At 44.4% G+C, this 21987-nt stretch overlaps 1 protein-coding gene across 3 annotated transcripts in view; it reads left to right on the top strand.

Annotated features, from left to right (window-relative positions):
• LOC137377358 (alpha-1,3-mannosyl-glycoprotein 4-beta-N-acetylglucosaminyltransferase C-like) overlaps window positions 1-19337 on the top strand; it is a 56778-nt gene extending 37441 nt beyond the window's left edge. For all 3 annotated transcript variants that reach the window (XM_068046954.1, XM_068046955.1, XM_068046953.1), the window contains 2 exons: window positions 13733-13877; window positions 16266-19337. In XM_068046954.1, coding sequence (XP_067903055.1) covers window positions 13733-13877; window positions 16266-17413 — 1293 coding nt within the window. In that variant the 3' untranslated portion in view covers window positions 17414-19337. The remainder of the gene's footprint in view (window positions 1-13732; window positions 13878-16265) is intronic.
• Window positions 19338-21987: the final 2650 nt, after the last annotated feature.

Here is a 21987-nt window from a genome sequence, read left to right as displayed (position 1 = left end):
CAATTTACCTATCAACCTGCAAGTCTTTGACTGTGGGAGGAAACCGGAGCACCCGGAGGAAACCCATGCAGTCACAGGGAGAACTTGCAAACTCCACACAGGTAGTACCCAGAACTGAACCTGGGTCGCTGGAGCTGTGAGGCTGCGGTGCTAGCCACTGTGCTGCCCAGGGGTTGATTTGACTGTATGAGCCATTCTTTCTGCTAGGCCATTTGACCGAGAGTAATGAGGTGAAGAAGTGACATGGTTTACACCCCCATCTCCTGCATGTCTTGGAATGGCTTGGCAACATATTGTGGACCATTGTCCGATACTGTCTCTTCTGGGGGACCAAACAAGCTGAAAATTGCACTTATGATGTTGGCAAATTTATGCGCTCGAAGTGTCCCTTGACTACTGGAAATTTAGAGTAGTAATCCAAGACCAACAAGTTATCATCACCTTTGATTGTGAAGACATCGGCAGCTATCCTTGACCAAGGACATGACAAGATGTCGTGAGGAAGGAGTGGGTCTTCGTGCTGCCATGGTTGGTGCTGCTGGCAAGCATCACATGACTTTACCACTCACTCAATGTTCATACCCGGCCAATAGACTGTCTCCCGAGCAAGTCTTCTAGACTTCTCAATATGTAACTGAGAGAGGATGTCAGAGCGAAACGTCTGCAGAATTACTACACAGAAACATCGAAAAATAGGAGCAGGAATAGGCCCTTTGGCCCTTCGAGCCTGCATTGCCATTCAGTACGATCACAGCTGATCATCCAAACTCAGTACCCTGTTCCCGCTTTCTCCCCGTATCCCTTGATCCCTTTAGCCCGAAGAGCTATATCTAACTCTTTCTTGAATATTTTTAATGATTTGGCCCCAACTGCTTTCTGTAGTAGAGAATTCCACAGGTTCGCCACTCTCGGGGTGAAGAAATCCCTCCTCATCTCAGTCCTAAATGGTTTACCCCTTATCCTTAGACTGTGACCCCTGATTCTGGACTCCCCCACCATCGAGAACATCCTTCCTGTATCTAGTCTGTCCAGTCCTGTTAGAATTTTGTAGGTTTCAATGAGATCCCCTCTCATTCTTCTGAACTCTAGTGAATACAAGCCTAATCGACCCAATCTCTCTTCATACGTCAGTCCTGCCATCCCAGGAATCAGTCTGGTGAACCTTCGCTGCACTCCCTCTATAGCAAGAACATCCTTCCTCAGATAAGGGGACCAGAACTGCACACAATATTCCAGATGTGGTCTCACCAAGGCCTTGTATAATTGCAGCAAGACATCCTTGCTCCTGTACTCGAATCGTCTCGCTGTGAAGGCCAACATACCATTTGCCTTTTTAACTGCCTGCTGCACCTGCATGCTTACCTGCTGGCCTTCGAAGATAACACTGCTAGAAATGCCCAATTCATCCCGTTATAGCCAAAAAGTTCTGAGCTCCGCAGGAACCTCCTGGATGCTGTCAGGACCATCCTTCAATGATGAGTTGCCATAGCATCTTCAAGACTGAGTCTTTTGATGTTTCTTCCTGTAACTCTTCACGTTTTTTTCTGCCCAAAATGCATCAAATCGATCTGGAATACAACCTCTAGCTTGATGTCAACCTGGACGTCTAGTGGAACATCTTTGCACTTTCTGCGATTAGGTAACCTGCTTGAAGCATCAGAGATCACCATGAGATTCTCTGGCTTGTATCTGGCCTCGCAGTCATATTCTTGCACTTTTATCAACAGCCTTTGCAGCCAGGGAGGCGTGCTTGTGAGTGGCTTCTGCCAGATCATCGCTAATGGCTCATGATCTGTTTTGGCCACAAAGTGTTTCCCGAAGAGATAAGTGTGAAAGCTTGTGATTCTGAACACCAGTGCTAGTGTTTCCCTTTCTAGATTCGAATAGTTAGCCTGTGTGGGGGGATAAGCTTTTTGAACCGAGAGCTATCAGATATCTGTCTTGCAACAAGCGAGGGATCTACTTTGAGAATGGTGCCTTTGTTGGGATCATAAACATGCATCCGCTGATAATGACTTCTTCAACAAATTGAGTGCATGCTGGTGTTCCTTATGCCACAGAAATGGTGTTTCCTATCTGAGGAGTTCCCGTAGAATTAAACACTTCTCGGAGAAGTTTGAAATGTAAGGAGCCAAGAAATTGAAGAGACTGAAGAGTCTTTACCCTGCAAGCTTGGCATAAACTGGATATCCTCTACTTTGCTGGGATCCAATCTAATGCCTGTGTCATAATAAAAGGAGCCAACGAAGTTAATGTGTATCATGTTTATGGCACATTTCTCACTGTTAAATATCAGGATATGTAAATTCCTGTCACATTCTTCTTTTGTGGTGTCCACAACTTCAATATCACCAGCAATACATACACATCCTGGCACATTCTCTGTAATGTGATCCATGCATTGCTGAAATAAATCCGAGCTTACTGATAAGCCAAATGGTAGGTGCAAGAAGCAATATTGCCCAAACGGAGTCCTGAAAGCCCTCAACTCGTGTTGCTTTGCATCTGTTTCAAAAAAAAAACTTGGACTTTGCGAATTTTGGATTTAGCTCTTCTAATGTGGGGATTTTGTGAGGACAGTGTTTCAACACCTTGTTAGGCCATCTGGGGTCCAAACACACCCGGATGATGCTATCTGTTTGACTATAGCTGTTACCGAGCTGCACCAATCTGTGTGCTGTTGAACACGCCTGATGATTCTTTGCCTCTCCATAGTAACCAGCTGTTTTCAGCTTGTCCATGACTTGGTCGCTCTATTTCCTTGGTTGATCTATTGAAGGAAACATGTTGTCCCTCACCTGTAGGGCAGCTTCTCCTTTGAAACCTCCCACTTTGTCGAAATGGTCTGGGTACATTGCTTGTAAATCTTGGGTGGACTCGATAGGATCTAACCTATTCTGGTCATGTGTCTTTGGCACACTGCTGATCCCATGGATCATTACAATTTGAAGCTTGCCAAATGTTGGCAGGCCTGCAACATCCTGGGGGTTATGATTGACCAGATATTGAACTGGAGCAGCCACATAAATACTGTGGCAATAAGAGCAGGTCAGAGGCTGGGAATTCTGCAGCGAGTAACTCACCTCCTGACTCCCCAAAGCCTGTCCACCATCTACAAGGCACAAGTCAGGAGTGTGATGGAATTCTCTCCACTAGCCTGGATGGGTGCAGTTCCGACAACACTCAAGAAGCTCGACACCATCCAGGACAAAGCGGCCGCTTGATTGGTACCCATTCCACCACCTTCAACATTCACTCCCTCCACCACCGACGCACAGTGGCAGCAGTGCGTACCATCTACAAGATGCACTGCAGCAACTCACCAAGGCTCCTTCGACAGCACCTTCCAAACCCACAACCTCTACCACCTAGAAGGACAAGGGCAGCAGATGCATGGGAACACCACCACCTGCAAGTTCCCCTCCAAGTCACACACCATTCTTACTTGGAACTATATCGCTGTTCCTTCATTGTTACTGGGTCAAAATCCTGGAACTCCCTTCCTAACAGCACTGTGGGCATACCTACCTCCCATGGACTGCAGCGGTTCAAGAAGGCGGCTCACCACCACAGTTCAGCCCACAAGCGCCACCCCGAGCTTCCAGTCGCTTGTCATTTTAATTCTCTACCTTGCTCCCACTCTGACCTTTCTGTCCTGGGCCTGCTGCCAGTGTTCCAATGAAGATTAACATAATCTCGAGGAACAGCACCTCATCTTTCGATCGGACACTTTACAGCCTCTGGACTCAACACTGAGTTCAATAATTGTAGATCATAACCTCTGCCTACCTTTTTTTGTTTTTTGTATTTTATTTGCTGTTTCTTTTTTTGGTTCCTCGCACTCCCTCCCCTGCATTGTTTCTTTTTTAATCCTTTACTTTGTGTCTGCAATCCTGCCATTTACATTAGAATTTTACATTACCTTTGAAAGTGATGTTGTTCAATCAGAAACCAGGGTCTTAAATCTAAGCAAGGAAACGATGAAGGTATGAGGGGCAAATTGGCTATGGTGGATTGGGAAACTGTGTAAAAATAAGTATGACAGTGGACAGGCAATGGCTAACATTTACAGAACAAATGCATAGATTACAAAAAAAAAATTCCTTTAATGCACAAAAACCCAGCAAGAGAAGTGTTCCAACTGTGGCTAACAAATGAAATCAAGGATTGTATTAGAGCAAAGGAAGAGGCAAATAAAGTTGCCAAAAAATGGGAAGCCTGAGGATTGGGAGTATTTCAGAATTCTGTAAAGGAGGACCAAGAAAAGGATTAAGAAAGGGAAAATAGAATATGAGAGTAAACTAGTGAGGTAGATGCTGGAAGGATCTTCCCTGCCCCCCCTCAGCTGGGGAGTCCAGAACCAGGGGACACAGTCTCCGAATAAGGGACAGTCCATTTAGGACTGAGATGAGGAGGAATTTCTTCGCTCAGAGGGTGGTGAATCTTTGGAATTCTCTGCCCCAGAGGGTTGTGGGGCTTCAGTTGTTGAGTATGTTCAAGAATGAGATCGACAGATTTCTACATATTAAAAACATCAAGGGATACGGGGGTAGAGCAGTAAAATGGTGTTGAAGTAGATCAGCCATGATCTCATTGAATGGCAGAGGAGCTCGAAGGGCTGAATGGCCTACTCCTGCTCCTATTTCTTCTTCTGTATCCCTCATCCAGACACATCTTTTGTTGCTTTACTTGTCCCATTATGACTCCCCTTGACTTGGTGGTATGAAACCGGGTGAAAGGTTATCGTGAAAGGTTATCAGGAATGTGGAGTCAAGGTTACAATCCGATCAGCCAAGATCTTGTTGAATGGCGGAGCAGGCTCAAGGGGCCGAGTGGCCTACTCCTGCTCCTAATTTGTATATTTGTATGTTCATCCCAGGAATCAGCCTAGTGAACCTTCTCTGAACTGCTTCCAATGCAAGTATATCCCTCTTTAAGTAAGGAGACCAAAGCTGTATACAGTACTCTACGTGCAGTGTCACCCATGCCCTGTACAGTTGTACAAAGACTTTCCTACTTTTGTGCTCCACCCCCCTTGCAATAAATGCTAACATTCCATTTGCCTTCCTAATTACTTGCTGTATGGAAAAAGGCATTGAAGTGGATGATCAGCCATGATCGTATTGAATGGCAGAGCAGGCTCGATGGGCTGAATGGCCTACTCCTGCTCCTATGTTCCTAAGTACCTGCATGCTAACTTTTTTGTGATTCATGTACAAGGACATCCAGATCTCTCTCTACTGCAGAATTCTGCAATCTCTCTCCATGTAAATAATCTGCTTTTCTATACTTCTTGCCAAAGTGAACAACCTCACATTTTCTTACATTATTCTCCATCTGCCAAATTTTTGCCCACTCACTTAACCTATCTCATTGCAGACACTTTGTGTCCTCCTCACAACTTGCTTTCCAGCCTATCTTTGTATTGTTCACAAATTTGACTATGATACACTTGGTCCCTTCATCCAAGTCATTAATATAGATTATAAATAGTTGAGGCCCCAGCACTGATACCTGTGGCACTCCACTAGTTACAGTTTGCCAAACTGAAAATGACCCATTTATCCCGACTCTCTGTTTCCTGTTAGTTAGCCAATCCTCTATTCATGTGACTAAATCACCCCCAACACTATGAGCTCTTATCTTGTGTAGTAACCTTTTATGTGGCACCTTATCGAATGCCTTTTGGAAATCCAAATATACTACATCTACTGGTTGCCCTTTATCCACCCTGCTTGTTGCATCAAAGATCTCTAATAAAATTGTCAAACACTATTTCCCTTTCATAAAACTATGTTGACTCTGCCTGATTGTATTATGATTTTCTAAATGTCCTGCTATTACTTCCTAAATAATGGATTCTAGCATTTTCTCAATGACAGACTTTAGGCTAACTGGCCTGTAGTTTCCTGCTTTCTGTCACCCCCCCCCCCCCCCCACCCCCACACACACACTTTCTTCAATAGAAGGTGTTACATTTGTGGTTTTCCAATCTGTTGGGACTTTTTACAGAATCAATGGAAATTTGGAAGATTACAACCAATGCATCCACTGTCTCTGCAGTCACTTCTTTTAAGACCCTCAGATGCAGGCCATCAAGTCCAGGAGACTTGTCAGCCTTTAGTCTCATTAGTTTTCCTAGTACTTGATAGTGATTTAAGTTCCTCCCTCCCTTTTGCCTCTTGATCTGCTATTCTTGGGCTGCTTTTTGACCCTTCTACTGTGAAGACAGTTACAAAATACTTGTTCAAAGTCTCTGCCATTTTTTTGTTTCCCATTATTAATTCCCCAGTCTCATCCTCCAAGAGGCCAACACTTGCTTTAGCTACTCTCTTCCTTTTTATATATTTGTAGAAGCTTTTACTGTCTATGTTTATATTTCTTGCTAGTTTACTCTCATACTCTACTTCATCCCTCTTTATTTTTTAGTCATCCTCTGCTGGTTTCTAAATTTTTTCCCCAATCTTCTTTGTAGCATTGTGCACCTTTTCTTTCAATTTGATGTCCTGCTCACCACCCTATCACAGACCTTCCCCTTAGTTCTTCTTCCACACCCCCCACCCCCCCTCTCCCCTTTCACTCGCTCAAAACTGATTACATTTCTAACTTTTGCCAATTCTGATGAAAGGTCACATGGACCTGAAACGTTAACTCTCGTTTTTCTCTCCACAGCTGCTGCCTGACCTGCTGAGTATTTCAGCATTTTCTGTTTTAGTGCTTGGACTTTGTACTTTTGTCCACGATTATTTTTCTCACTTTGCTTAATTAGACTTGTTAGATTAACAGAATTCCTAATGTTTCACTTTGGACCTTACTGTTAAATTCCTACATGAAAAAAAGAGATCTCCTTGAAGTAGTTTGGTTTGGTTTGGGAAGCTAGTATAAAAACCACTCTACCACCTAGAAGGACAAGGGCAGCAGATGCATGGGAACACCACCACCTGTAAGTTCTCCTCCAAGCCACACACCATCCTGACTTGGAACTATATTGCTGTTCCTTCACTGTCGCTGGTTCAAAATCCTGGAACTCCCTCCTTAACAGCACTGTGGGTGCACCTACACCCCAAGGACTGCAGCAGTTCAAGAAGACAGCTCACCACCACCTTCTCAAGGGCAATTAGGGATGGACAATAAATTCTGGCCTTGCCAGTGACATTCACATCCCATGAATGAATAAAAAAATAGACCCCTCCTCCTCCTGCAAACAAAACCATAACTTCCATGACTGTCCCTAACATAAGAACATAAGAAGCAAGAGCTACAATAGGCTATTTGGCCTTTGAGCATTCAGTAAGCTCAACTCCACCTTCCCGCACTATCCCCACATCCCTGGATTCTCCTAGTATCCAAAACTCTCTTGATCTCAATCTTGAATATACTCAATGACTGAGCATCCACACCCCTCTGGGATAGAAAATTCCAAAGGTTCACAACCCTTTGAGTGAAGAAATTTCTCCTCATCTCAGTCCTAAACGGACAACCCTCGATCCTGAGATGTTGAGCCTGATTTCCCAACCAGAAGAAACACCCTCCCAGCATCCACCCACTCGAGTCCCTTGACAAGTCACCCAGTCAATGAATAATCACCATGAACATTTTGTATGCCCTTGTCCTGTGACTTAATCCTTTAATCCCTCAATAGGAATATCTCTGCAACATTATTTCTCTATTTTAGATCTTCACCCTTTTGATTTTCTATAATCTGTGTGCAAAGTACGTTCACGGTAGGTGCTGAACGTTGATTCAGCTAAATGTAATGACCAATCAGCAGTGTCACAAGACAAGTTATGGGATGCCCGGTCTTGAGTTCTCCTGGCAACAGCTGGAGGCTGTTCCGATGATCGAACAACATGCGGGGAGCAAATTCAGCAGAAATTATACAAAATAACGGCCCATTAAGTCAAACTCCTTTGGTCTCACCAATCATATAGAAAATAGGAGCAGGAGTAGACCATTCGGTCCTTCGAGCCTGTTCCACCATACATTGTGATCATGACTGATCATCCAACTCAGTAACCTGTTCCCACTTTCCCCCCATATCCTTTGATCCCTTTAGACCCAAGAGCTATATCTAACTCCTTCTTGAAAACATACACTGTTTTGGCCTCAACTGCTTTCTGTGGTAGTGAATTCCACAGGCTCACTACTCTCTGGGTGAAGTAATTTCTCCTCATCCCAGTCCTGAAAGGTTTACACGGTATCCTTAGACTATGACCCCTAGTTCTGGACTCCCCCATCATCGGGAACATCCTTCCTGCATCTACCCTGTCAAGTCCTGTTAGAGTTTTATAGGTTTCCATGAGATCCCCCCTCGCTCTTCTGAACTCCAGCGAATATAATCCGAACCGACTCAATCTCTCCTCATACGTCAGTCCCGCCATCCCAGGAATTAGTCTGGTAAACCTTCGCTGCACTCCCTCTATAGCAAGAACATCCTTCCTCAGATAAGGAGACCAAAACTGCACACAATGTTTCAGGTGTGACCTCACCAAGGCCTGTTTGAACCACAAGTGTCCGAATAAATATCCGATACAAAAAAAGACACATTTAAAAGGAACACCGGAGTAAAATACTGGAGTTGCTGGAAATCTGAAATAAAGAGAGAAATGGAAACTTGGCTCATGTTAAAAAATAAAACTTCAAAACATCATCAGTGAGAATTGTGATTTTAGAAACCTCTACCTAGTGCAAATTTAAAAAATGCAACAGCCATCTTAAAACTCTGTACAACAGCCCGAATGTTACCATTTCAGTCCAATTTCTAACCCATACCCTGTGCCTGGATATCTAACACTAAGTGCAGAACCAGAATACCCTAATGACAGAAGTATGGTGCCAATGCATCACAAATTAATCCAGCGCTGCCTTGTGACAGCGATCTAGCTACTTTCCCAGAGTGAGTCAGGGCTTGACAGGTGGCACCCAGCTTTCAGTGATCCAAAAAAAACAGTAATTAAAATACTTTAAGTCGAAAAGGTGTGTTTAAAGACACACGGAAACAGCACCACCTGCAAGCCTCTCCAAGCCACACATCATCCTGACTTGGAACTACATCGCCGTTCCTTCACTGTCGCTGGGTCAAAATCCTGGAACTCCCTCCTTAACAGCACTGGGGGTGTACCTTCACACTGGGCTGCAGCGGTTCAAGAAGGCAGCTCACCACCACCTTCTCGAGGGCAATTAGGGATGGGCGACAAATGCTGGCCTGGCCAGCGATGCCCACATCCCATGAATAAATTTTTTTTTAAAACTACACCATTCACTTAAAACGCAAAGCCTTTTCAGGCTGAACAGATCTTAATACATGAAGTCACATAAAAACAGTGAGGAGAGGCTGAGAGATTTTTTTTTCCACTATGTCTGTCCTTTGAGAAAATTCTTTCACAAATTATTTGATTTTTGATTTAGAGATACAGCACTGAAACAGGCCCTTCAGCCCACCAAGTCTGTGCCGACCATTAACCACCCATTTATACTAATCCTACACTAATCCCATATTCCTACCACATCCTCACCTGTCCCTATGTTTCCCTACCACCTACCTATACTAGGGGCAATTTATAATGGTCAATTTACCTATCAACCTGCAAGTCTTTTGGCTGTGGGAGGAAACCGGAGCACCCGGAGGAAACCCACGCAGACACAGGGAGAACTTGCAAACTCCACACAGGCAGTACCCAGAGTTGAACCCGGGTCGCTGGAGCTGTGAGGCTGCGGTGCTAACCACTGCGCCAGGTGCTAACCACTGTGCCGCCCATAAATTATGTGTGTTCTCCACTTCCACCCCCCCCCCCCCCCCAAAACCCATCCCTGCTGACCCCTGCCAACTGCAGCCTCACCATCAACCCACCCTTCCTTGTTAACAATGCAATCTCTGATTCAATTTGAGCAACAACACAGGAGATGTGCTAGTGAAAATATAAATGCTTTGGGGTCGGGTTTGCATTACTAAACAACTCAATCAGGGCAAAATCAGTCGAACCCACGCAAAAGATTGGGGGAATTTGAAGCACAAGTGAGTTACACCCAAAACCACTTCCACTTGTGTTATTCTTGCAAATATCAAGGCTGACACTCCAGTGTAATACTGGGGGAGTGCTGCACTATTGGTGGTGCTGTCTTTCGATGGGATGTGAAACCAAGGCCCCATCTGCCTACTCGGGTGGATGTAAAAGATCCCGTGGTACTATTTCGTCAAAGAGCAGGGGGGGTTCTCCCCACTGTCCTGGAATATTTATCCCTCAATCAACAGCACAAAAACCGATTGTCTGGTCATTATCACATTGCTGTTTGTGGGAGCTTTCTGTGCGCAAGTTGGCTGCCACGTTTCCTACAACGGTGACTACACTTCAGAAGTACTTCATCGGCTGTAAAGCATTTTGTGACATCCAGTTTTGTGAAAAGCACAAATAATTGTAAGTCTTTATTTTTCTTTATTTCAGATTTCTGGCATCCACAGTATTTTGCTTTTGTATAAGTTTTAAAAGTGTTCCGTGACAAAATCTTGGGTTTCATAAATAGAGGTATTGAGTTCAAAAGCAGGGCAGTTATGCTGAACCTTTATAAAGCTCTGGTTAGGCCCCAACTGCAGGATTGCATCCAGTTCTGGTCAACACACTTTAGGAAGGATGTGAGGATCCTTGAGAGGCTGCAGAGGAGATTTACCAGAATGGTTCTGGGGATGGAGGATTTTAGCTACAAGGTTAGGTTGGAGAAGCTGGGGTTGCTCTCCTTGGAGCAAATGAGATCGAGGGGAGATTGATAGAGGTGTTTTTATTTACATTCATTCATGGGATGTGGGCATTGCTGGCTAGGCCAACATTCATTATCCATCCCTAATTGCCCTTGAGAAGGTGGTGGTGAGCTGCCTTCATGAACCACTGCAGTCCATGTGGGGTAGGTACACCCACAGTGCTGTTAGGAAGGGAGTTCCAGGATTTTGACCCAATGACAGTGAAGGAACGGTGATATAGTTCCAAGTCAGGATGGTGTGTGACTTGGAGGGGAACTTTCAGGTGGTGATGTTCCCATGCATCTGCTGCCCTTGTCCTTCTAGGTGGTAGAGGTTGTGGGTTTGGAAGGTGCTGTCTTAGGAGGCTTGGCGAGTTGCTGCCGTGTATCTTGTAGATGGTACACACTGCTGCCACTGTGTGTCGGTGGTGGATTGCCCATCGCAGTGTACAAGATTATGGAAAGTTTAGATAAAGTAGGCATCGCAATGCTGCTGCCATTAGCTGATCGTACAAGGACTTTTGGGCAAGAGATACAGGGGGGGATGTGAGGAAGAATTTGCTAATGCAGTGAGTGGTAATGAGCTGGTACTCGCTGCCCATGAGGGTGGTGGAAGCGGCGATAATGAATGATTTTAAAAGGAAATTGAATGGGCACTTGAGAGAAATAAACTTGCAGGACTACAGGGAAAGAGTGGGGGAGTGAGAGTGACTGGATTGCTCTACAGAGAGCCAGCATGGAATTGATGGACTGAATGGCCTCATACGCCACTATGACTCAAAATATTTAACTCACTAGGAAACTAACTAGGGTACACCAATGAAACTATTCGATGGTTCAGTGTAGTTCTTTTGTCAGTGATTTTCAGTTTGATTACTCACTGCCTACCCTTGTCAAAAATGTTTAATTTTGTGGAGGAGCCTGTTTTCTGCTGCATTAATAGAACTGCACCAGGTTACAGTTGCTAAACATATCAAGGAATATTTTCGAATCGGAAGAGAGGATAAAAAACGGTGGTGTTCTGTTACACTATCCTGTTGCGCCCAAATGGGGAACTGTATCCTGTCTTGTGTTCAGTGTGGATCCATCTCCCAGGCTGAGTTACGTGCAGCTCCACAACAGACCATAATAGGCAGAATGTTGAGACTATGGAAACGGCACAGAAGAGATTCAATAAGATGACATCAAGGATAAGAAGTTTTAGTAATGAGGAGACTCGGGTTCTTTAAAATAGAGACATTTAAGAGGTTAAAAGACAAATAAAGGTCAGTGATTTTTTTAACAGGATGCTGCAGGGAATCAATGGAAACAGAATTAATAAAGGATAAACTTCTGAGGCGAGAATGTTACCTCGACCAAGGGCAGCATTCAATAATATCCATAGTAATTTTCATTGTCGTTCTCTGAATCCTTTCCACTATATCTGTCTTTTTTGATGTGGACTATCTCTGTAATCAATTACATCAAGTGGGGCTGGAGTCACAAGTAGGTCAGAGCAGGGTCAGTAGGTTCCTAATTACAATCGCTATCAACTAGTCTGCAACAGACCCAGTGGTGGAGAGCTCGGAGAACCTTGAGAGATACTTGAAAAGGAAAGAAATTTGCTGGGCTATGAGTAAAGAGCAGGGGGGGGAATAGGACTAACTGGATAGCTCGTTCAAAGAGCCAGCACAGACATGATGGGCCGAAAGGCCTCCTTCTGTGCTGTATGATTCTATGAATTTTGCACGTGAAGGAGTTTGCATTGAGAATTCAGATTTCTGCCTGTCAGTATTTTGGTAAGATGGTAGGAAAACCATGGGATGTGTGAGTCCCCATTCCTGAATAACAAAAGCAAAATACTGCATATACTGGAAATCTGGAATAAAAACAGAAAATGCTGGAAATACTCGGCAGGTCTGGCAGCATCTGTGGAGAGAGAAGCAGAGTTAACGTTTCAGTGACCTTCCATCAGAACTGGAAATGTTCGAGATGTAACCGGTTTTAAGCAAGTACAGAGGCGGGAAAAGACAGGGGAATCAACATCTTGAACTTTGTGCTTTTTTTCATTTTCTTTGGGCTGTTTTGTTTAAAAATTACAAAACTATTGGAGATGGTGAGAAAAAGGCTGAAAATGGAATGCCCTATGCTGAAACTTCCAGGAATATGTATTCCTACTGCCAGAAATGTAGAGTTATTCCTTCTACAACTTTTCCTCTTTGTCTCCTTGCCGTCCGATGTATTATTGAGACTGGCAGGTTAGATAGTGTATGAAATCAGAGGGAGAGATTTATACTGTACAAACAGGGCTTCAGAATATCTTACAAACACTTAGAGAAAGAAAACAGGTTTGGAAATCAAACAAAGACAACTCTGCCAAACAACAATTGGCAAAGGGCTGACGCACAAAGCAGACGGTAGTCATTCTGGTTTAGTGTCGGTTGTGGTTCTGTGGGTAGCACGCTTGCCTGTGAGTCAGACGATTGTGGGTTCAAACTCCACTCCAGAGACTTCAGCCCAGAATCCAGGCTGACACTCCCAGTGCAGTACGGAGCGAGTGCGGCACTGTTGGAGGTGCTGTTTTTCAGATGACACATCGAACTGTGGTCCTGTCTCCTCTCTCAGGTGGCCATAAAAGACCCCATGACACTATTTCACAGGTGGCCAGGAGAGTTTCCTCCGAGAGTCCTGTCAATATTAATCTCGTCGAACATCACAAAAACAGATTATCTGGTCATTATGAGTTTGCTGTTTGTGGGAGCTTGCTGTGCGCAAATTAGCTGCTACATTACAACGGTGACTACACTTAAAGTGCTTCATTGATTGTAAAACGCTTTGGGAGGTCCTGAGGTTATGAAAGGGTAGAAAGCTGTAGAAATTCAAGACTTTCCATATAAATGCTCCAGGATTCCAGCTTTATCCTGGTTTTAGCAAGTGTTTTTTTTAAACATTGGAAATATCATTCTGCAACAAAATTTGGCTCTTACGCATTTCCATTTTCTTCACAATGCTTCAATTTCAGGACGTTATTTGGAATGAACAAAATAAAAGCAGAGAAATGGTGAAAATTTCGAAACAACAATGGCGGAACCCAGAGGAGATTGAGTTTTCCAAACCTTTGAATGTTTCTTACTTGTATTTAGCAGGGACTGTTCCTAAAAGTAGAAGTAAGTATGCAGAATTTTCATGGGGAATTTTATTTCTCTTGTCCAGTTACTTTTTAGGCTTTATTTAATCTAAGATACAGCCCAACATGAATGCAGGTTAGATTTCTCCAGTCCATTTCCCCCTTACTTTCACCATCTGTAAACTGCATCACCCTGGCACTGGAGGCCCAACACTTTCCTCTTCACCATCAACTTCCTGTCTCCCGGAGGATGGAATTTAAGGCTCCTTTCCTTCAAGCCCTCCAACAAACACATTCTACCTTTTGTTTCATTCTCAGGATGGTGGCATCACCTAGAAGGCCATCTTTTATTGTTCATCTCTGGTATCACCCAGTGCTTTACAAGGCCATTTCAGAGTCAGCTATATTAGTGTGGGACTGGAGTCACGTATCGGCCCAGACTGGGTAAGGACGGAGAGTTTCCTTCCCTAAAGATATTAGTGAACTAATTTGGTTTCGACAACAATCTAGCAGCTTCTTGATCATTCTTACTGATCCCAGGTTTTTTTTTTAAAAGACTGAACTCAAATTGCCTACGGTGGGATTTGAATTTATGTTATCTGAATTATTTAGTCTATGTTTTGAATTGCTACTCCAGTAACAAAATCACTACGCCACATCTGGTCCCCATCAGCTCAATGTCCCTGTACACATTCTGTACGCAGTCCTGAAACATTGGTCAATATCTCGTTCCCAATTTTTCCACTCTGATAGTTTTTGAAGGAGGCAAAAACTATGTGTGGGACCGGAATAAGGATAGACAATTGGAGCATTAAGTCCATTCCTTCCCTGGACTACCAACACTGTATCCTGACCAGCTTCCCATCTTCCATCCTATATGAACTTCAGCTCATCCTAGTGCTTGCTGATTATATCTTAGCTCCCATTCACTCATCCCCACTGTGCTCGCTGACCTACATTAGCTTCCAGTCTGGCAATGCCTCGATTTCAAAATAAATTCTGATCTTTGTTTGCAAATCCCTCCACAGCCTCGCCCCTCCCTATATCTGTCGTCTGCTCCAGCCACTACGTTACAGAAGGAGACAGGGGCAAGACCATGGAGGCTTTTGAACATGAGGATGAGAATTTTAATATTGCAGCGTTCCCAGACTGGGAGTCTACATGGGTCAGTGAGCACAGAGGTGATGGGTCAACAGGACTTGATGTGAGTTAGGATACAGGCAGCAGAATTCTGGATGAGTTGAAACCAAGATATGTGGAACTTAAAGCTTTCACTATTTTTGCAACATTTTCTGACCTGCAGGTAACATTGGCCCAGATTTTGCTGGGGTTGGGAGGTCAGGGGCATCTTGTGACACACCCCATTAGTTAGACTTTTCATGCATCCTTCAGTTCAAAATGATTTTTGCCCTGCAGCTTGCTGGTAATGTGAGTGGGGAAGGCAATTGGGTATCTGGAACCTCAGTGAATGATGGGAGCAACAGTCTTGTCTCCATAACCAATGAGAATGAAGGATTGAGAAAGAAACAGAGGAACGATGGAGAAGGAAATCGGGTAAATTCGAGTCAAATCAGGTCCAGAAAGAGAAATAAAGAGAGGGAAAGAAAGATTGAATTGAGAGAGAAAAAAAGACAGAAAGGAAAACTAATTTAAAAAAATTAAAGAAATTAAATTTTAAAGATCTATAATCAGTTTACTTCCTGCAGGAATTAGATTGAACAGTTTCAGTTCTCTTTCTGGGACAAAGAGGTTGAATAGAATTACAGGAACATAAATCTACTCTATTAAATACCAGTCCTATGTTTCTGTAGTGCATTTAATGGGTAATTATAATGTACAACTTCTTGAAACACACAGGGAAGTTGAGGGTGAGCATCCATTTTCACAAGGCTGACAGTAAAGCCTGGCACGGGTATAAAATTAAAACCCGACCTGACCCGACCCGACCTGACCTGAACTCGACCCGGGCCCGAGTCCTTTATTTTTCTTTTTAAATGCCCGACCCGACCCGAAAATAACAAATATATTAATGAAACAGAAAAAAATCGTAGATTAAAACGAAAACAATACGAAACAAAACAGTACAGTCCAGCCCGACCTGACCCGAGCCCGAATGCTGGACACAGAATACAGACCCGACCCAACACATGTAGTCAGGTTTGGTCGGGTTCGGGTCGGGTAGCTAGGCTTTAGCTGACAGTAGACTGACGCAAATCGGTCAGTATGTTGTGACGATTCGCAATGCCCGACGTGCATCTTCCGCGTCAGAAATTGCCGGGCGGTTTACACATTAATAACAATGAACGCCATTAAACACTCCGTTATTTCCCAGCAAGTTCTGTCCCTTTGTGCCTTCTTTCTGAAGTTTCTAAACTAGAGTGTTGCTGGCTTTTACCTTAAACTTGCAATTTTTTTTTGCTGTCTCAAGAATACTTGTCAATAGGGATCTCATCAGTCAGACGAGTAAGAGGAAACTACCTGATGGACACACTCCGGTCCATATTTGAGAAGTCTAGCTTGGAAGAGCTGGAGCAGATGGTGGTGATAATTTACCTCGCTGAATTTGATGTGTCCTGGAGCTTAAAGACTGCTGTAGAGGTCAAAGACAAATTTGCATCACACATCAGTGCAGGGCACCTACTTCTCATCCGATGTCCAAAGCACATTTACCCGACATTGGAGGGTCTCAAGAGAAATTACAATGATGCTCAGGAGAGAGTCCAGTTCAGGTCAAAGCAGAACGTGGATTATGCTTTCCTGGTCAACTTCTGTTCTGACCTATCCGATTACTACTTAATGTTGGAGGACGACGTTTTGTCCGCTCAAAACTTCCTCTCCTCTATGAAGAAATTTATCGACTCGACTAAGAGTTCATCATGGACAACTTTAACCTTCTCAAAGCTGGGTTACATTGGGAAGCTCTATCACAGTGCTGACCTTCCCAAACTGGCCAGGTTCCTGCTGATGTTTTACGATGAAATGCCTTGTGACTGGCTGCTGGCACTTTTCCACAGGGCCAAGGCTCAACCCAACGAGATGAGATTTAAACCTTCCCTCTTCCAACACATAGGCACCTACTCATCGTTTAAAGGGACGCACAACCATTTGAAGGACGATGAGTTCCGGGAGTTTACAGGCAGTTTGCCTGACAACCCTCCTGCATCAGTACTCACTGATATCCCAGTTTATGATCAGCACTTACCCAGCAAGGCTTACGGATTTGGAGCTGGCCAATTCTGGGGCAAGTCCCCAAAGAAGGGAAACTATTTCCTCCTCGTCTTTGAGCACCCGGTTAAAATAATAAAAATCTGCATTTGGACTGGATCGCCTGAACACAAAGGGGACATTCTCCGTTCTGGGATTCTGCAGGTGGGCCGAGATAAGGGACCAGAAAACAATCAGAATTGCAAATCCTACAGCCAACTTGGCACATTCAACACAGGAAAGTTTGAAATGGAGAACGTTACGACCCGCACCTCTGAACCAATTGAATGTGTACGAGTGTTGGTGACAGAAGATCAGATAGACTGGCTTATCATTTCTGAGGTGAATATTTGGATTGAAAAGGGGAAATGATGTTTTTATCCCCTCTCTCGGGATCCTTCTGCCTTGTCATGCATTGTCCCAAGAGATCACGAGGCTACAATTGCAATTTCAAGGACACCTTGGCTATCCCTACAATACTGTGGCTCAGGGGATAGCGCTCTCCTCTGAGTCAGGAGGTTCTGGGTTCAAGTCCAACTTCAGAGACTGACACTCCAGTGTAGTTTCTGAGGGAGTGTTGGAGGTGCTGTCTTTTGGATGAGATGTTAAATCGAGGCCCTGTCTGTCCTCAGGTGGACATGAATGATCCCAGGATCACTGGTTTAAATATACAGGACTCTGTATAGGGCAACTGGATTAGTTTTGAACTGTTCTACCAAAGAGCTAGCACAGGTATGATAGGGTGAATGGCAACCTCCTGTGCTATAAACATGTTTGGTTCTAATAACATGCTAAATAAATCTGGAATATGATCGATCCACCTATCTGTGTAAGTCACTCAAAAGTCCCATATTTCTTTCATCAACTATTACTAGTTACGGAGAACAAACTGTGTGAGATGAAAGACTTGCAATTCTATTAATCTCCACCAGAGGACAGCAGAGGCCAGCAAATACAATGGCACTGGTTTCTCAGGCAAAAGGGTCAGATTTGCTTTTGCATTTTTAAAAGAGTCCTTTGCACAGTTATTAAAGCTTTTAGACCTTATGATCAGAGCCAGAATGATATTTTCTGACAGTGTTAACATACACTAATACCGACTGAATCTCTACACTGTGCTGGCTGTGCCTCAATGGGTAACACTCTCTCCCCGAGGTTCAAGTCCCACCCCAGAGACTTGAGCACAAAATCTAGACTGAATCTCCCAGTGCAGTACTGAAAGACTGCTGCACTGTCAGAGGTGCCGCCTTTTGAATGAGATATCTCCCCTTTGATGTTCAGTGGCATTACCATCACTGAATTTACCACTATCAATACCCTGGGGATCACCATTGACCAGAAACTGAAATGGACCAGCCACATTAAATGCTGTGGTTATAAGAGCAGGTCAGAGGCTGGGAATTCTACGGATCTCCATAGCCTGTCCGCCATCTACAAAGCACAAGTCAGGAGTGTGATGGAATACTCTCCACTTGCCTGGATGGCTGCAGCTCCAACAACACTCAAGAAGCTCGACACCATCCAGGACAAAGTAACCCTCTTGATTGGCACCCCATCCACCACCTTCAACATTCACTCCCTCCACCACTAGCGCACAGTGTCAGCAGTGTGTACCATCTACAATATGCACTGCAGCAACTCATCAAGGCTCCTTAGACAGCACCTTCCAAACCTACGACCTCTACCCCCTAGAAGGACAAGGGCAGCAGATGCATGGGAACACCACCATATGCAAGTTCCCCTCCAAGCCACACACCATCCTGACTTGGAACTATATTCCTTCACTGTCCCTGGGTCAAAATCCTGGAACTCCCTTCCTAACAGCACTGTTGGTGTACATGCACCCCAATGACAGCAGCCTTCAAGAAGGCAGCTCACCACCACCTTTGCAAAGGCAATTAGGGATGGGCAATAAATGCTGGCCTAGCCAACGATGCCCACATCCCCCGAATGAATAAAAAAGAACATTAAACTGAGGCCCTGCCCGCCCTCTCAGGTAAAAGATCCCATGGTTACTTTTTCAAAGATGAACATAGTTTTCCCAGGTGTCCTGGACCAATATTTATCCCTCAATCAATATCACTAAAACAAATTATCTGGTCATTATCAAATTGCTGCTTGTGGGATCTTGCTGTGTGCAAATTGGCTGCTGCATTTCCTACACTACAAAAGAAAAGAAATTCATTGTAAAATGCTATAGGGCTAGAGAAATGTAAGACTTTTCAAATGAGATTTTGAATTGCTGCAGTACGTTAAATTAACTCTTTAACTGCAGTTGTTTTTTGTTTTTGCTGATTACTGGATTTTGCTGTCGTATTTAAATGAACAGCCCAATAAAGAGAATTTTCTTTTAAAAAAGCACTGGTTCAAAAAGTTGTGTTCGTCTTAAGAAACCTGAAAATGTTTTATCTCGAAACAATGAAAAATTTCACAAGGACTTGGTGGATGATGAGCCTAGGGAAGGGAGGGTAGATAGTCTGGGTCATGTCGCTATCAAAAGGAGGAGGTGTTGGGCGTCTTGTAAAACATTAAGGTAGATAAGTGCCCAGGGCCTGATGGGATCTACCCCAGAATACTGAGGGAGGCAAGGGAGGAAATTGCTGGTGCCTTGACAGAAATCTTTGTATCCTCATTGGCTACAGGTGAGGTCCCAGAGGACTGGAGAATAGCCAATGTTGTTCCTTTGTTTAAGAAGGGTAGCAAGGAAAATCCAGGAAATTACAGGCCGGAGAGTCTTACGTCGGTGGTAGGGAAATTATTAAAGAGGATTCTTCGGGACAGGATTTACTCCCATTTGGAAACAAATGGACTTATTAGCGAGAGACAGCATGGTTTTGTGAAGGGGAGGTCGTGTCTCACTAACTTGATTGAGTTTTTTGAGGAAGTGACGAAGATGATTGATGAAGGTAGGACAGTGGATGTTATCTATATGGACTTCAGTAAAGCCTTTGACAAGGTCCCTCATGGCAGACTGGTACAAAAGGTGAAGTCATACGGGATCAGAGGTGAGCTGGCAAGATGGATACAGAACTGGCTCGGTCATAGAAGACAGAGGGTAGCAGTGGAAGGGTGCTTTTCTGAATGGAGGGCTGTGACTAGTGGTGTTCCGCAGGGATCAGTGCTGGGACCTTTGCTGTTTGTAGTATATATAAATGATTTGGAGCAAAATGTAGCTGGTCTGATTAGTAAGTTTGCGGACGACACAAAGGTTGGTGGAGTTGCGGACAGTGATGAGGATTGTCAGAGGATACAGCAGGATATAGATCGGTTGGAGACTTGGGCGGAGAAATGGCAGATGGAGTTCAATCCGGACAAATGTGAGGTAATGCATTTTGGAAGGTCTAATGCAGGTGGGAAGTATACAGTAAATGACAGAACCCTTCAGAGTATTGACAGGCAGAGGGATCTGGGCGTACAGGTCCACAGGTCACTGAAAGTGGCAACGCAGGTGGATAAGGTAGTCAAGAAGGCATACGGCATGCTTGCCTTCATCGGTCGGGGCATAGAGTATAAAAATTGGCAAGTCATGTTGCAGCTGTACAGAACCTTAGTTAGGCCACACTTAGAATATTGCGTGCAATTCTGGTCGCCACACTACCAGAAGGACGTGGAGGCTTTGGAGAGGGTACAGAAGAGGTTTCCCAGGATGTTGTCTGGTCTAGAGGGCATTAGCTATGAGGAGAGGTTGGAAAAACTCGGATTGTTTCCACTGGAACGACGGAGGTGGAGGGGCGACATGATAGAGGTTTACAAAGTTATGAGCGGCATGGACAGAGTGGATAGTCAGAAGCTTTTTCCCAGGGTGGAAGAGTCAGTTACTAGGGGGCATAGGTTTTAGGTGCGAGGGGCAAAGTTTAGAGGGGATGTGCGAGGCAAGTTCTTTACACAGAGGGTGGTGAGTGCCTGGAACTTGTTGCCGGGGGAGGTGGTGGAAGCAGATACGATAGCCACGTTTAAGAGGCATCTTGACAAATACATGAATAGGATGGGAATAGAGGGATACGATCCCTGGAAATACAGAAGGTTTTAGTTTAGGCAGGCATCAAGATCGGCGCAGGCTTGGAGGGCCGAATGGCCTGTTCCTGTGCTGTACTGTTCTTTGTTCTTTGTTAAACAGTGAGAGAGTATTTCCACTGGTTGGTGAATTGGTAACACAGGGGCTCAGATTGAGGATTGTCAATAGAAGAACAAACGGGGAAGTGAGAAGATAATGTTTGCACACACATGGTTATTCATAGACTCTGACAGCACTGAAGGAAACTATTCAGCCCATCGTGTCCGTGCTGGTGGATATATGAATTGTGTTATCACAAGACCATTGAAGCGGAGATTGTAACATCATTTAAAATGAAATAGGTTAAGTACTTGAAAAGGAAGGATATAAAAGGAGGCAGGGAACGAATGGCCATGGGATTAGAGTAGATAGATCCAGCCAAGGAGCTAGTCCTGACACCCGATAAGATGGGCTGAATGGCTGGTTGCTGCACTGTACCTGTGATGGTGCTAGTTACACAATCCTGTGTCTGATGGCTGTATGAGACCAGTGTGAAGTGAATTTAGGACACTTTCAACTGATGGTCTCGTTGGGAATGGGCTCCAGGCACGAAACGGCCCTAATTTGAAGAATCTTAAACTCAGAGCGCAGAAAGTGGCCATTCGGCCCATTGTGCCTGTGCTGGCTCTTTGAAAGAGCTATCCAATTAGCCCCACTCCTCTGCTCTTTCCCCCATATCCCTACAAATTTTCCCTTTTTAATTATTTATCCGATTCCCTTTTGAAAGTTACTATTGAATCTGCTTCCACTGTCCTTTCAGGCAGCGCGTTCCAGATCACAACTAAAGACCTGCTGCCCGACCCGAACCCGATGGGACCTGATGACATGTGTCGGGTTCGGGTCGGGTCGGGTTGCATTTCCGAGTCCGGCACTCAGGCTCGGGCTCGGGTCG

The sequence above is a fragment of the Heterodontus francisci genome, chromosome 14, assembly GCF_036365525.1.
Source record: "Heterodontus francisci isolate sHetFra1 chromosome 14, sHetFra1.hap1, whole genome shotgun sequence".
Taxonomy (NCBI): Eukaryota; Metazoa; Chordata; class Chondrichthyes; order Heterodontiformes; family Heterodontidae; genus Heterodontus; species Heterodontus francisci.
Note: the sequence above shows the minus strand (reverse complement) of the source record. Positions and strands in the feature narration are given on the sequence as shown.